Source organism: Arvicanthis niloticus, chromosome 13, assembly GCF_011762505.2.
Source record: "Arvicanthis niloticus isolate mArvNil1 chromosome 13, mArvNil1.pat.X, whole genome shotgun sequence".
Taxonomy (NCBI): Eukaryota; Metazoa; Chordata; class Mammalia; order Rodentia; family Muridae; genus Arvicanthis; species Arvicanthis niloticus.
Window position 1 is genome coordinate 64,775,847 of NC_047670.1, and position 12,922 is coordinate 64,788,768.

At 40.0% G+C, this 12,922-nt stretch overlaps 1 protein-coding gene across 1 annotated transcript; it reads left to right on the forward strand.

Moving 5' to 3' along the window:
* Nucleotides 1-1,043: 1,043 nt before the first annotated feature.
* Alg10 (ALG10 alpha-1,2-glucosyltransferase) lies at nt 1,044-10,847 on the forward strand. The gene is made up of 3 exons (XM_034516445.2): nt 1,044-1,464; nt 2,799-2,996; nt 4,522-10,847. Exons 1-3 carry the CDS (start codon nt 1,123-1,125, stop codon nt 5,575-5,577), a joined length of 1,596 nt encoding a protein of 531 aa, XP_034372336.2. The 5' UTR covers nt 1,044-1,122; the 3' UTR covers nt 5,578-10,847.
* Nucleotides 10,848-12,922: the final 2,075 nt, after the last annotated feature.

Below are 12,922 nucleotides of genomic sequence, written 5' to 3' on the forward strand. Positions count from 1 at the left end.
AACATGCCGTTATGCATTCTGATATAATTTAATTTCGGTTAGTTGTAACAGTCGAGGGGAGCTAATAGTACACCCAGTTTCTTTCAAGGAACTTTCCATAAATTAGCTGAATTAGCCAGGACTCAAGGAAAAAAGCTGAATTGACGATTCCAAGGTTGACAATAAAAAAAAAAAAAAAAAAAACAACTCAGCTGCTTTGAGATGTGTTGCTACCAAAAGCAACCTAAAGTTACCAAAAGCTTTTTCCTACAAAACATTGCCAACCATGCTGAAAAACATACTTTGTCTTCAGCTTTCTTCAAAAATCTTCCATCTTCAGTCTCAATTCTAATCTCATAATAATAAAGGGACTATGTGAAGTCTAAGTAGCCTACAACTTTATACAAGTGAGCACCATTTTGAGACTACACGCATAAATATTCCATAGCACCACACATTAAGATGCATAAGGCCACATTTTAGGGGAATGCACTACAACATAGATACGAATACGAATGACTATTTATTTATTATTTTTAAGGACGAAATTTACAGTGTCCCAGGCGGATTTAGAACTAGGAACAATCCTCCTGCCTCAGCCTGTCAAGTGATGCAAGTACAGGTGTGAGTCACCACCCACGGCAATAGCAACCAAAATTATATTCACACATAATCACAGATAAGTGCTCCTCGCCTAAAATGCACCAACTCTGCATGCTAACTCAATCGCCCCAGGCGGGGGCGCGCGGGAAACACTGCCCTGTAAATTAATAGGCTCTTCAAAAGGGGAAGTCGCCCTGAGCGAGGGGCTGGTTGCCTGTTTCAGTCTAAAACACACCAATCTCCATTACCCGCCAGAGACGAGGAGATGAAATTGCATTGTAATGAGGTTCTAGCAATTCATCTCACTGGCAATGGAGAACAGCGATAATTGCAAACAAATGCAGTTTGGGAGTTTGGAGGTTAGAAAGTTGGGGACACTCAACGCCTTCTGGAGAGCAGCAAACACTCATCTTTCCAGAGCCTGGCGGCGGCGGCTCTCGCTCCCGCGCGAGAGCCCAGACCCGCCCCTCCTTCAGCCTCTGGCCACTCAGAGAGCTTCAATCAGTGATTGACAGGGAAACCGTCCGGTGCGTTGCATAAATGCTCTACACCGGAAACAGTGGTCCCCACGCTTCCGTCCAACGCTCTCCCAGCATCCATTGCGTTCCGGCGCTGCTGTACTTCGTCCGGCTGCCCTGGGCCGTTGTTCCCGCGTTCCGGGCTCGGCGCTCCGGGCTTCCCAGGGCTGGGCCCGGGACGCGGCTGCCCGCCATGGCGCAGCTGGAGGGTTATTATTTCTCGGCCGCCCTGAGCTGCACTTTCCTGGTGTCCTGCCTGCTCTTCTCCGCTTTCAGCCGCGCTCTGCGTGAGCCTTACATGGATGAGATCTTCCACCTGCCGCAGGCGCAGCGCTACTGTGAGGGCCGCTTCTCCCTGTCACAGGTTGGTCACTGCTGGCCCTGCCCCGGGACGGACTCCTCCCAGCCTGTGTCCTTACCTCTTCCCGTCTGCCCTCCCAGACCTAAAACGAGAAGAGAGCTGGCTAGTGACTATACCTAGCCCCAAGATTTATGGCATTTGTTAGGTGAATGCATAAAGAGCAGGCGATGCGGGAAATGCCGAGACCAGATTATAGCTCCTCTTGGCAACTGACCAATTTGTCTTTCTAAGCCCTAGCACTAGAGACGTGCAGGTGCCTCTTGAAGATGCAGAAAAAACACCTAAAGCTTACCCATGAGGTTTTCCACGCAGTATTTTGAACGCGGAATGGAGGATCTCAGGGCACCAAAAAGTTGATAGTTTTCTTCAAACTTCATTCTTAGTTGTTTTTAGAAACTTACTGTTGTCTGGATTAAATTGGCAACTAGTCAGATTGCATCATTTAAAAAAAAAATACATGTTTGACCGCATAAAATAGTAGTACACAGTGCAAAGATAAATGTACTATCCTTATCTCGTAAACACAGTATGGGTTACTGCTCTGAGACAACGTTTGTTGAAAACTTGATTTCTTGGTGCTGTCACTGATGACCTTTGGCATTTTAAGGATCACTCACCTGTGAAATAACAGTAATAATAGTGACTAATGCATGACGTGTTGTACAACAAGACAAGCACAAGTCCCAAATTGACAGGTTTTGTGATCAGAAATCTTGTAATGCAGTCTTTCTCGATACTTAACGTTATCTTAAGATCCACCAGAGTTCTAATGATTGTTTGCCTGGTTTGAAAAATTGGGACCTGGGCAATTTAGTTGCAGAGTATACATTTTCTAAAGAGCAAGCCTTAGAGAGTAGAAATGATTATAACTTACTGTTTGTTGGTTGTTGTCACCTTAATAATTGCAGACAGATTTGAGACAGGAAGCAAAACATTGTTAAAATGGGGCTGTGGTGGTAGGGTAGCGCAGTGGTTGAGAGCTCTTGCTGCTCTGGCAGAAGAAGACTTATCAGACTTCTCTGTACCCACGTTGAGATGCTCACAACCATCTGTAACAGTAGTTCCAGAGGATCCAGTGACACCTTCAGACTTCCTCAGGTCCCTGCATTCAGATGTTGCAAATACATATAGTCAGGTGCATGGGCATACACACTAAGTCTTAAAAAATAAAACTTAAGAGATATCTAGTCTTTGAGGATTTCTTTAAGTTATGTCATAGAATAGCCCCTCCAAGTTCTTCATTATTAGAACAAATGAAACTTGATTTTTTTTTTTTAACATTTTCTATCAGTGGAATCATTATTGCTCTGCTTGATTGGTGGTCTTTTCTTTTTAAGTGGGATCCTATGATTACTACGTTGCCTGGCCTGTACCTGGTGTCAGTTGGAGCGGTCAAACCTGCCAACTGGATCCTTGGATGGTCCGAGCACGTCGTCTGCTCCATTGGCATGCTCAGATTTGTCAATCTTCTCTTCAGTGTCGGCAACTTCTATTTACTGTATTTGCTTTTCAGGAAGGTACAACCCAGAAACAAGGTATGTGCAGAATAAAGTTACAGAAAGTTTCTGTGCACTAAAGTCCACAATTAGGAATTGGCTTTATAAGATATGGAAGAAAATGTCCACCAGTTAGCACTGGTTTATGTTTTTTAAAGCTAAGTGGAAATTCTCTACTTATATGTAGAAGATATTTGCATTTAAATACTGGAATAACTATATTTGAAAATCTAAAATAGATGTTTGTTAGTGAACGAAACCAGTTTAATAGTCCCATGTTTTCTTCAGTAAGTTAGGTCCTCTTTAGTGGAAATGAATTTTAGTTGAGTTTTGATGTGATTTCATAATTCAAGTCTTGGAGGTATATTGCCTGGGTTTAAATTTAATCCTGGCCACAACTTACATTAACTTGAGCAGATTACTCCTTTTCTGATTTTATGTCTTTGTCAATTTGAAGTAATTTAAATTAAATATCAACTAGTAATAATAAATTTGTCTCATTGAATTTGTATTAAGAGTAAAGGAGCTTAATAAATGGAAGTGCTTAGGCTAGTGCCCAATACAAGATTTCAATAAATGTCAACTATGGCAGTGGTGTTTATAAGGTCTCTTCAGCAGTGTGAATTACGAAAAGGAGGTAGGCATAAAGTACAGTGAGGATTCAGCCGATATATGAGAGGAGCAGAGACATACTGTCTCAGCCAGTGAAGGGAGAAAGGAAGGCTTCGTAAACAGCATTGACAAGACAAGATTGTCAGAAGCAACAAGATGTAATATATATGCTAAGTTTACAAGCTGTTGTGAAGCTTTACCTTTTGATTGGTTGGTTGGTTGAGACAGGGGTCTCACTATATAGATATAGCTCTGGTTGGCCTCAAACTCTGTGTAGTTTCTGGCTGGCCTAGAGCTCAGAGATCCAGCTGCCTCTGCTTTCTAAGTGCTGAGATTAAAGACATATGTTACCACTTCTGTCCTGAGGAGGACTTAATCAAAGAGATTCAAAACACTTAACTAAAATTGTCAGAAAAGGTAAAAGAAAATGTTTGAGTTTAGACCTGCCTGATTTTTTTAAAGTAAAAATCCTTATAAATTTGTCGTACAAAAAGTAAGATCTTTGGGCATGGTATTTAGTACCGTTTGCACGGTCCTCTTGTGTCTCGTGTAGAGATTTAAAGGGCTGTCTTTAAAGGGTGGTGATGATGGCTAAGATGTAAGTTCAAGGTGATGCAGCTGGCCACATCTTTACTGTGTCCTAGTGGTCTCTGCATTCCTCATGTGCCTGAGTCCAGTGTCTCAGATCCAGTGACCTGACCACTAAATGATTTCCTCTGTGCTTTAAAAGATTTTAAGCCATTAAGAGCTGCACCTCATTAGTACTTTAAGTTTCCGAGCTGATTAATGTAGCTAACAATACCAGCAGTAGTCATAAACGTGGTGTTGTGAAGCCACAAGTACAAGTCATTTAAGTTAAACTTCAGGGAATATTTAAATCTCTGTATTAATTCAGCAAGAAAATGGCATATTTATTTTATCCTAAAAACAATGTTTTTCTTTGTCCTTCAAGGCTTCTTCAAGTATCCAGAGAATCCTGTCAACGTTAACCCTAGCAGTATTTCCGACCCTCTATTTTTTTAACTTTCTTTACTATACAGAAGCTGGGTCTGTATTCTTCACTCTTTTTGCTTATTTGATGTGTCTTTATGGCAACCATAGGACTTCGGCCTTGCTTGGATTTTGTGGCTTCATGTTCCGTCAGACCAACATCATCTGGGCTGCCTTCTGTGCAGGACACATCATTGCACAGAAGTGCAGTGAAGCCTGGAAAACTGAACTACAGAAGAAGAAGGAAGAGAGGCTTCCCCCTGTTAAGGGACCACTCTCGGAACTCAGAAGAGTTCTGCAGTTTCTGCTGGTGTATTCCATGTCCTTTAAGAACCTGAGTACGCTTTTCCTTTTGACCTGGCCCTATATGCTTCTGCTCTTGGCATTTTTCGCATTTGTGGTAGTTAATGGTGGGATTGTTGTTGGCGATCGGAGCAGTCACGAGGCCTGTCTCCATTTCCCTCAGTTGTTCTACTTCCTCTCCTTTACTGCCTTCTTCTCTTTCCCTCACCTACTCTCTCCGACCAAAGTCAAGACTTTCCTTAGCTTAGTTTGGAAGCGTAGAGTTCAGTTCTCTGTGATTGCGTTAGTCTCTGTAGTGTTGGTTTGGAAATTCACTTATGTCCATAAGTATTTACTGGCAGACAATAGGCATTACACATTTTATGTGTGGAAAAGAGTATTTCAGAGACATGAAGTTGTCAAATATTTATTAGTTCCAGCCTACATTTTTGCTGGTTGGGCTGTAGCTGACTCTTTAAAATCAAAGTCAATTTTCTGGAATTTAATGTTTTTTGTATGCTTGGTTGCTTCTACAGTTCCTCAGAAACTACTAGAATTCCGTTACTTCATTTTACCATACATTATTTATAGGCTTAACATACCTCTGCCACCCATATCTAGACTTGTTTGTGAACTGGGTTGGTATACAGTTGTTAATCTTCTAACTTTTTATATCTTTCTGAACAAGACTTTTCAGTGGCCAGATAGTCAGGACATCCAAAGGTTCATGTGGTAGAGGCAGGAATATTCTGCACTTCACAAGACTATTTCTACAACAGATAACTGGGCAAGAGAAGTGGAATTTCTTTTAAGTAAATTCAGGGAAATGAAAAGAATTAAGTTTGAGACTAGCCTAAAAGCTCTGAGTAATATAGTTGAATAAAGTTGCTTGCAGTTGTCTTGACAATCTCTTCAGAGGTTTGGGGGAACTTGTGTGCGCGCGCGTGCGCGTGTGTGCGCACGTTCAGGGGACTGGGTAAGCTCCACAGCACTAGAACCTATTCACCCTTCTTTTGTAAAGAACAGCAAAGAATCTGTTTACAAATAAATGACCCAGCAGTATTTCTGAGTAAAATTGCCAGATAATTGTAATCAATATAGCTCCGATCTTAGAATAGATGTACAGACATAAGGCTTTGGGATGTCTGAGAAACAGGTATTTTAATTTAGGGTAAAGGAATGATGAAGCCATTTGAACTAACCCCTTTTTATAAGTTTATGCAGGCCAAAGATAAAGTGTTTTGATTATAACACTTTTTATAGATAATCTTTCTGAAATACTGCTCTGTTATCCAGGGCTCCTGCACAAAACCAACCACAAACCTTGTGGCTTCAAAGGTTTTCCTCACATTTATATTGGCAGCACCTAAACTCAAGTGTTGGCAGAGCCCATTCCTTCAGGAGATGAAAATCCAGTGTCCCTGTTCAGATCACTCCAGCAACTACTTAGAAGGGCCTCACTTTTGGACAGGTCCCTCCTGTCTATCTGTGTCTTCATAGGACTGTCACCACTGCCTTCTTACGCAGTTAATGCCATTGGGTTTAGGGATCGTCTGATTCAGGATAATTTTACCTGGAGACCTTTGATTATATCTAGAAAAATGTTTAAGGTCCCATTCATAGGACCCACATTATTTTGGTGTGTGTGTTAAGATGTGCTTGATGAGAGAGGCAAAAAACAACAACAAAAAGCCAAATGGCTGAGGTCATGTAATTTACATGTTGATACTTTTAAGGTAGAGGCTTGGTTAACGTTGCTTGGGCAGTTAACAAGTTGATGGTCATTTGCTGATAAGTTTCTCCATCTTTGTAACTAAGTATGTGAGAGAAAAAGGCTTCACACAGCAGGGCGGTTCACTTTCGGTTGCTCAAAGTAACAGACCCATCTCTGAAATCATTTCACTTGGGAAAAAAGTCATTGGTTTTACAAATATATTTCTGCTTTAAAGTTTTAAAAAGAATTATCAAGTATTTTTCATTAGACTTAGTTGAATGCATTGGTTAGTGCATCAGGGGCTGAGTAGTTCAAAGGTTGAACCATCCTTGCAGGGACCCCAGGGTAGTTCCTAGACCTAGGGCAGCACATAACCACTTCCCTCTCCACCTCTAGGGCACTGATTGCAGGCCTCTGGCTCAGCAGTCTCCTGTACTCACCTGCACAGAACCCTACTGCCCACACACATATTGAAGTTAAACATTCTAAAAGGTCATTGTAGACAGTATCACCTGCTGAAGGGGTTTGGAGCTCTACGTTCTTGATCAGGTCACTCTTCCAGTAGGATATTTTAAAGCCTTTGTGAAAAGGCCTAGTCTTTTGTCTGAACTGCTTTAGGCTCAGTAATCAGTTTAACCAGCTCCACTTCATGTGAAAATCCACAGGCATAGCCTCCTTTCCCAGACCTATTAGTAAGAGTGTGTGTGCAGTGTATGTACCTACATTCTCCCTTTATGGCTGCATCTCACCAAGTGATGTGGAAGTAGTGTTTTGTACTTGACACCTAGTACATAATCTTGGAGGAATTTCTTTTTTCATGGACATCTATGTTTGTCTTGTTATAAAATACCCACCATAAACGATGCAATTTACTTGTAGGGAATAGTTTAGGATGTGATGTATTTCTAGTGTGCGCATAACTGACTTGACATGCTCATCACCTTTGTCGAGAGAGGAGAAAAGGGACTCACGGCTTTCATTTATAATTTCTAGAGAGTGAACATATATTTTAGGACCAGTTCAAACTGTATTCAGATAAAATTATGTTTATTACCTTAGATCAATTAGAAAGTCTTTAAATAATAAAGACAAGTGTAATAATGTACATATTTTTTCATACAGGAAATTAAGATTATAGGGAAAAATGTCCTTGATTTTGGTTCAAGAATAAAAAAACAGATTATTGAAGGACAGTTGTTTGTTCCTAATCTCAGATGAGAATGTTATGTCTGAACTCTAGTTAGTACCTGGTCTGAGTCCTACTGTGTTTCAACAGGGGTTCATGCCGGATTGCATATCCATAAAGCTCACAAACATGCTATGTGATGTAAATTGAGTAAATTTGTATTGAATGGAGTTTTCAGTATAGAAGGAAGCAGATATTCTACACATGTACGTGTAACTGACTGAATCTTAGGAAGTAAATTGTGTTTTACAATAAGAGCTATCCTGACCCCTGTTCTTGAATGTCATTTTCTGTAGTGATGGGTGCAGACATGCAGATTTACTACGCACTGTCTACAGTAGGATATGGCTTTAATTGCATTTAAAATGCAAAGTCTGTTCAGTATTATAGTAAGTTTTGATGATTTGTCTTACTTTAATCCTGAAATTTCATCCAGTTAGAAACATCTTCTGTTTAGTTTTAGCTCTCTAGAGGATTTACTTACTTTGAGTGCGGTTTATGTATTTGGAGTCAATGGCAATAATGCTGTTTAGAAATATATAATAAATTAGATACTGGTGATATAATTTTAAGATATTCAAGATTCCAGCACTAATTCCATAATGTTTGGAAGTTATTTCTAAAGTAAATTTTGTGATAATAGGTAATCCAATAATCTCTTTATATTATTTAAGATGCGGTATTGATTAGTGGCAATTTCTTTGTACCTTAGACACTGGCAAAGCAAAAATAGGGTGTATTTTTCTTTCAAAAAAGTAAATATTATATGGAGTTTGCATTCAGAAATGTGATCAGTTCAGTTTATTTGTGCCCTGTATTTACCACTGTCCTGCTCAAGATGAGTAGGAATGAAAAGAATTACAGTAGTAGTTGTCTTTACCAATAGTGTTTTGCTGGTTGATACACACGCACACGCGTGCACACACACACATGCACACACGCACACGCGCACACACACGCACACGCGCGCACACACACACGCACACATGCACGCACACACGCACACACACACACACACACACACACGCACACGCGCACACACACACACACGCATGTACATCATAAAGCTGTGAGCTTTTGCCATTCTGCTTCACTAGCAAAGCTCACTAAGAGAAACTCTGGAGGGAGGTCTCTGCTCTGTACTGGTCAGACCTCAGCATGTTACTGTGTGAGTTACGTGTTTCTGAAATTGTTAGGAGCTTTTAAGAGGAACAAGAATCAAATGGTAAACACATAGGTTTGATTACAAGACGAATTGTTAAATTGTTAATGTTTAATTAGAAAGCATAGCTCCCATAACAATAAATTCTTATAGTTACTTGAAACCATTATATGTTTTACACTGCTTTAAATGTACATCAGAGGTCAACAAATAGGTTGTAACTCACACACACACACACACAAAACCCCACACCTTTTTCTTTTTAATTACATAGTCTCTTCAGGGGAATAGAGCTCCCTCAAATAAGTTTTGTACTTACTGAAAACATTTCATCAGGAAAGCTTCAGGACTTGAGATATGGCATAGTGTCTTTTCAAGGGGTCTCAAAACCTGCCATTTTAAACGTGGGTTTATTGCAGCTGATATTCTTTCTATTTGGTAAACCAAGTTTAAGAATCTCTTGAAGTATTCTGCCTTTCATATATTTTGTTTCTGAAATAAAGTGGATGTTCAGCTCTTGTTATCTTGTTTTTGAAATTTAGTTATACAACCAAGCCAAAGGTGGTATAAAATTTAAGTGTACCAGTAATGTAATATTTATCTTACATACATTTGTGTTTCTTTGTCAGTAGAAAAATGTATTTGGGTTTCCCTTGTAGTGATGAATAGGAAAGTGCTGTGTAATAAAAATTTGTAATGAAAACATTTATTAGGTGATGACAATGTGCTACACTTTAACGTATTCTTGTAATGTAACTTTTTCTACTAGTCTAGATTAAACTTTTAATAGTTTTGTATTGTTTTGAACTATGAAGATTTACAATTCTCCACCTTTGTTAATTATTGTTTGTTGTTCAGGAAGGGTCTCATAATCCAGGCTAACCTGGAATTTACAATGTAGCCAAGTATGACCTTGAACTCCTGATTCTTTGCTTCTACCTCTGGACTGCTGGAGTCACAGGTATGTTGCAGCATGCCCAGTTTATGCAGTGCTGGGGATCAAACATAGGACTTAAAGCCTGCTAGGCAAGTACTCTACCAGCTGGGCTACATGCTCAGCCCTGCTTCTTATACTGTGACTGAGAATGTTTCCTGATTTACATAAGTGAAGGTAAATGTAAAACCAAAACTCGTTTGTTCATGAAGATGTCTCAGATGATATGACCTAACGTTCCCTGCCATGGAACTGTTTACCTCATGGATTTGGGGTTTGTTTCTGATAGTGGTAATAGGTTTGGAAACAGCCTGTACTATCTGCTCCTGTCTCACTGTTTCTCAGTTCTCTTGTGTTAACTGTACCACATACATGAAGAAACTGAGGGGAGGGTGTGTATTTGTCTAATATTAGAAACTAAGCAGAAAGCGATTGTCTAGTGTTACAAAGTAGCTATGTGAGCTGGGTTTATGAGTAGGCAGCCTGACAAGAATCTGGGCTCAAGCTGCAGCTGATTGGAGGGAGTGGAAAAGGACACTAAATCTACCTTCATTTTTGTAACATTTTAGAAAAAAAATTCCATGGAAAATAGAACCCCACTACTCTTCTAGATCAGACAGTTGAGGCACATACAAGCTGTCTCTTCCAGAGGACACAATAAGCCTCACATTGTGTGAACACAAAATCTACAACATGGCTGAAGTTGTCAGCCCTATTTTCGAGGAAGCAAAGATCTTTGATATCTGATAGAGATGTAGTTGCTTAAAACTTCATTTCTCAAAAGAACTTTGGAAATAAATGGTTGTTCTAAACCGATCTGTGATTTTTAATTCTTTCTGAAAGAATTTGATCTTTATTTCAAATATGTGAATATATGTTTTGGACGTTTTTTAAGGTTTTACATTTTGTTACATTAAAAACTGCAAATGTTTGACTCTAAAATTGTGATTCATGTCATTTAAACTCTTGAGTAAACCTATTTATAAGAATAAAAGCTTTTAAAACAGTCATTCATTATGTTTTATTGGTAAATTAATTCATATTTTATAATATATTGTGCCCTCTCTTCATGCTCTTAGTCCAAACTGAAGGCTGATTCCTCTTTCCACTCTCTGTACTTCAAGCCATTTTCCTACTCAAGTATAAACTACTGGTCTTGAAACAAAAGGCATATTAACATTTTAGGTATCTGTAGAAGTGCCTATCACTATCCTGGGTATCCGTAATTCACTGATACTTTCACAGGAACTGGCTGGTCAGTCAAGTTACTGGATGGTCACACTAAGTTTCTGACTTGGGTTTTTTTGTTAGTCTAGGTCCATAGAACAGCTGAAACATACCATCACCTCTACTTTGGACTTTGGCCATTACGGAGAGATTAGTACTGCTGTGTTTTCACTCTTCTTGAGTGTGAACTTTTCCCTCACACCCTGCTAAGAGGTTAGCCAAAGATTTACACACAACATACATCTGGGACTCTCCGGTGACTCTCTTCTTGGACACCATCTATTTACAGCTGTTTTGGCAGTCTGAAATTCTATCACAAGTTGGTCATTTCAGATTTCTCGTTATTAGGTATCCTTGAGAAATGATAGGTGAATGTGAATCCACCTAGTAAAATTTTTATTGAGTCTGCCAATTTCGTACATATGTAAAGTACATTCTGATTGGTATAATCCCCCTCCCACCTCTGTTGCCTGTGCAAGCCCTTTTTTACATATCTTTGTGGGATGCATCAAGTTTAAACAGGACGATCAGTGTGATCCTGGATGAGTTTGAAGCTGACAGCCTAGTGATCTGACCAGTGGGTACACAGCTGAAGACAAGGACTGCCCTTCTACTTGGTGTGACCAGTGGAGCCATGGGCGCCACAGGCACCTGGAAAGGAGGGCCATGGAAAACAGAGTTGTGGGACTCAGTTCATTTAGGGAGTGAACAATTTTTTTCCCACGGTTATACATATAGCATTTAACTACTAAAGATAACACTGAAAACAGGTTTGATGAGTCTTCATGACCCCTCTATCCTATTCGCTTGAGTTCCTTTCACTGCACCTCCTGTATCTGGAATTGTGGACATCTGGACCCTGAAATCCCTAGAACCCATTAGTAGCAAGTAGGGAAGGGAGGGTAAGACTCCATGATCCCTTCCCTCAATTCTTGCTAGAGTGCAATAGGCCCATAGCAGGCAGTCCCAGCTGATGTGAAGTTGTGTCTAAATTCCAGAAGAATTTAGTCCTCATAGTCCTCCTTGCCTTTTGTCTCTTAGATTCTGCCTGTTCTCCTGTGATAATTTATGAACCTTAGAGAAAGTTGTAGTAGCATCTTTGCATCCACCAGCATCGATTGCAAATAAGCTCCTTTAGTTAACATAGTTAACACGTAAGTGGCTTGGCACAAAGATAGTTTAGCTACACAACAGCAGTAGTGTTTGCCTTTGGGATGCCTAAGGCTTCTTCATCCATAGGCTGTGTTGTGATGATGATGATGGTGAAGAAGAAAGAGGAGGAGGAAGAAGAGGAGAGGGAGAAGAAGAAAAGAAAGAGGAGGAGGAAGAAGAAGAAAGGAGGAGGAAGAAGAAAAGAAGAAGAAGAAAGAGGAGGAGGAGGAGGAGGAAGAAGAAGAAAGAGGAGGAGGAAGAAGAAGAGGAGGAGGAGAAGAAACAAAGAAAGAAAAAGAAAGAAAGAAAGAAAGAAAGAAAGAAAGAAAGAAAGAAAGAAAGAAAGAAAAAGAATTTTTACAACACTATGCATGGATTCCTTCTTTTGGATTGGACCTCACATCCAGAAGATGTGAGCAGAGCTGGTTACCCTCGTAACAGTTGTGCTACTGTTGTACCAGTGGATGCGTTTTACCTGGAAAGCTGATATTTTAATTCGTAGACTTTACATCTGGGTGTGATTATTGATATCCTACCCCTGACCTCCCAAAGCCTGTATAGGACATTTCAGCACCATGAAAACCAGCCAATAGAAAAGGAGCATCTAGTTCAGTTCCAGCTTCATTTCTTTATCACTTGGCTGCCAAGTGTGCTGTCTTAACCATTAGGGTCTTAGCATCTAGTTCTGGTGGGCTATCAAATAGTA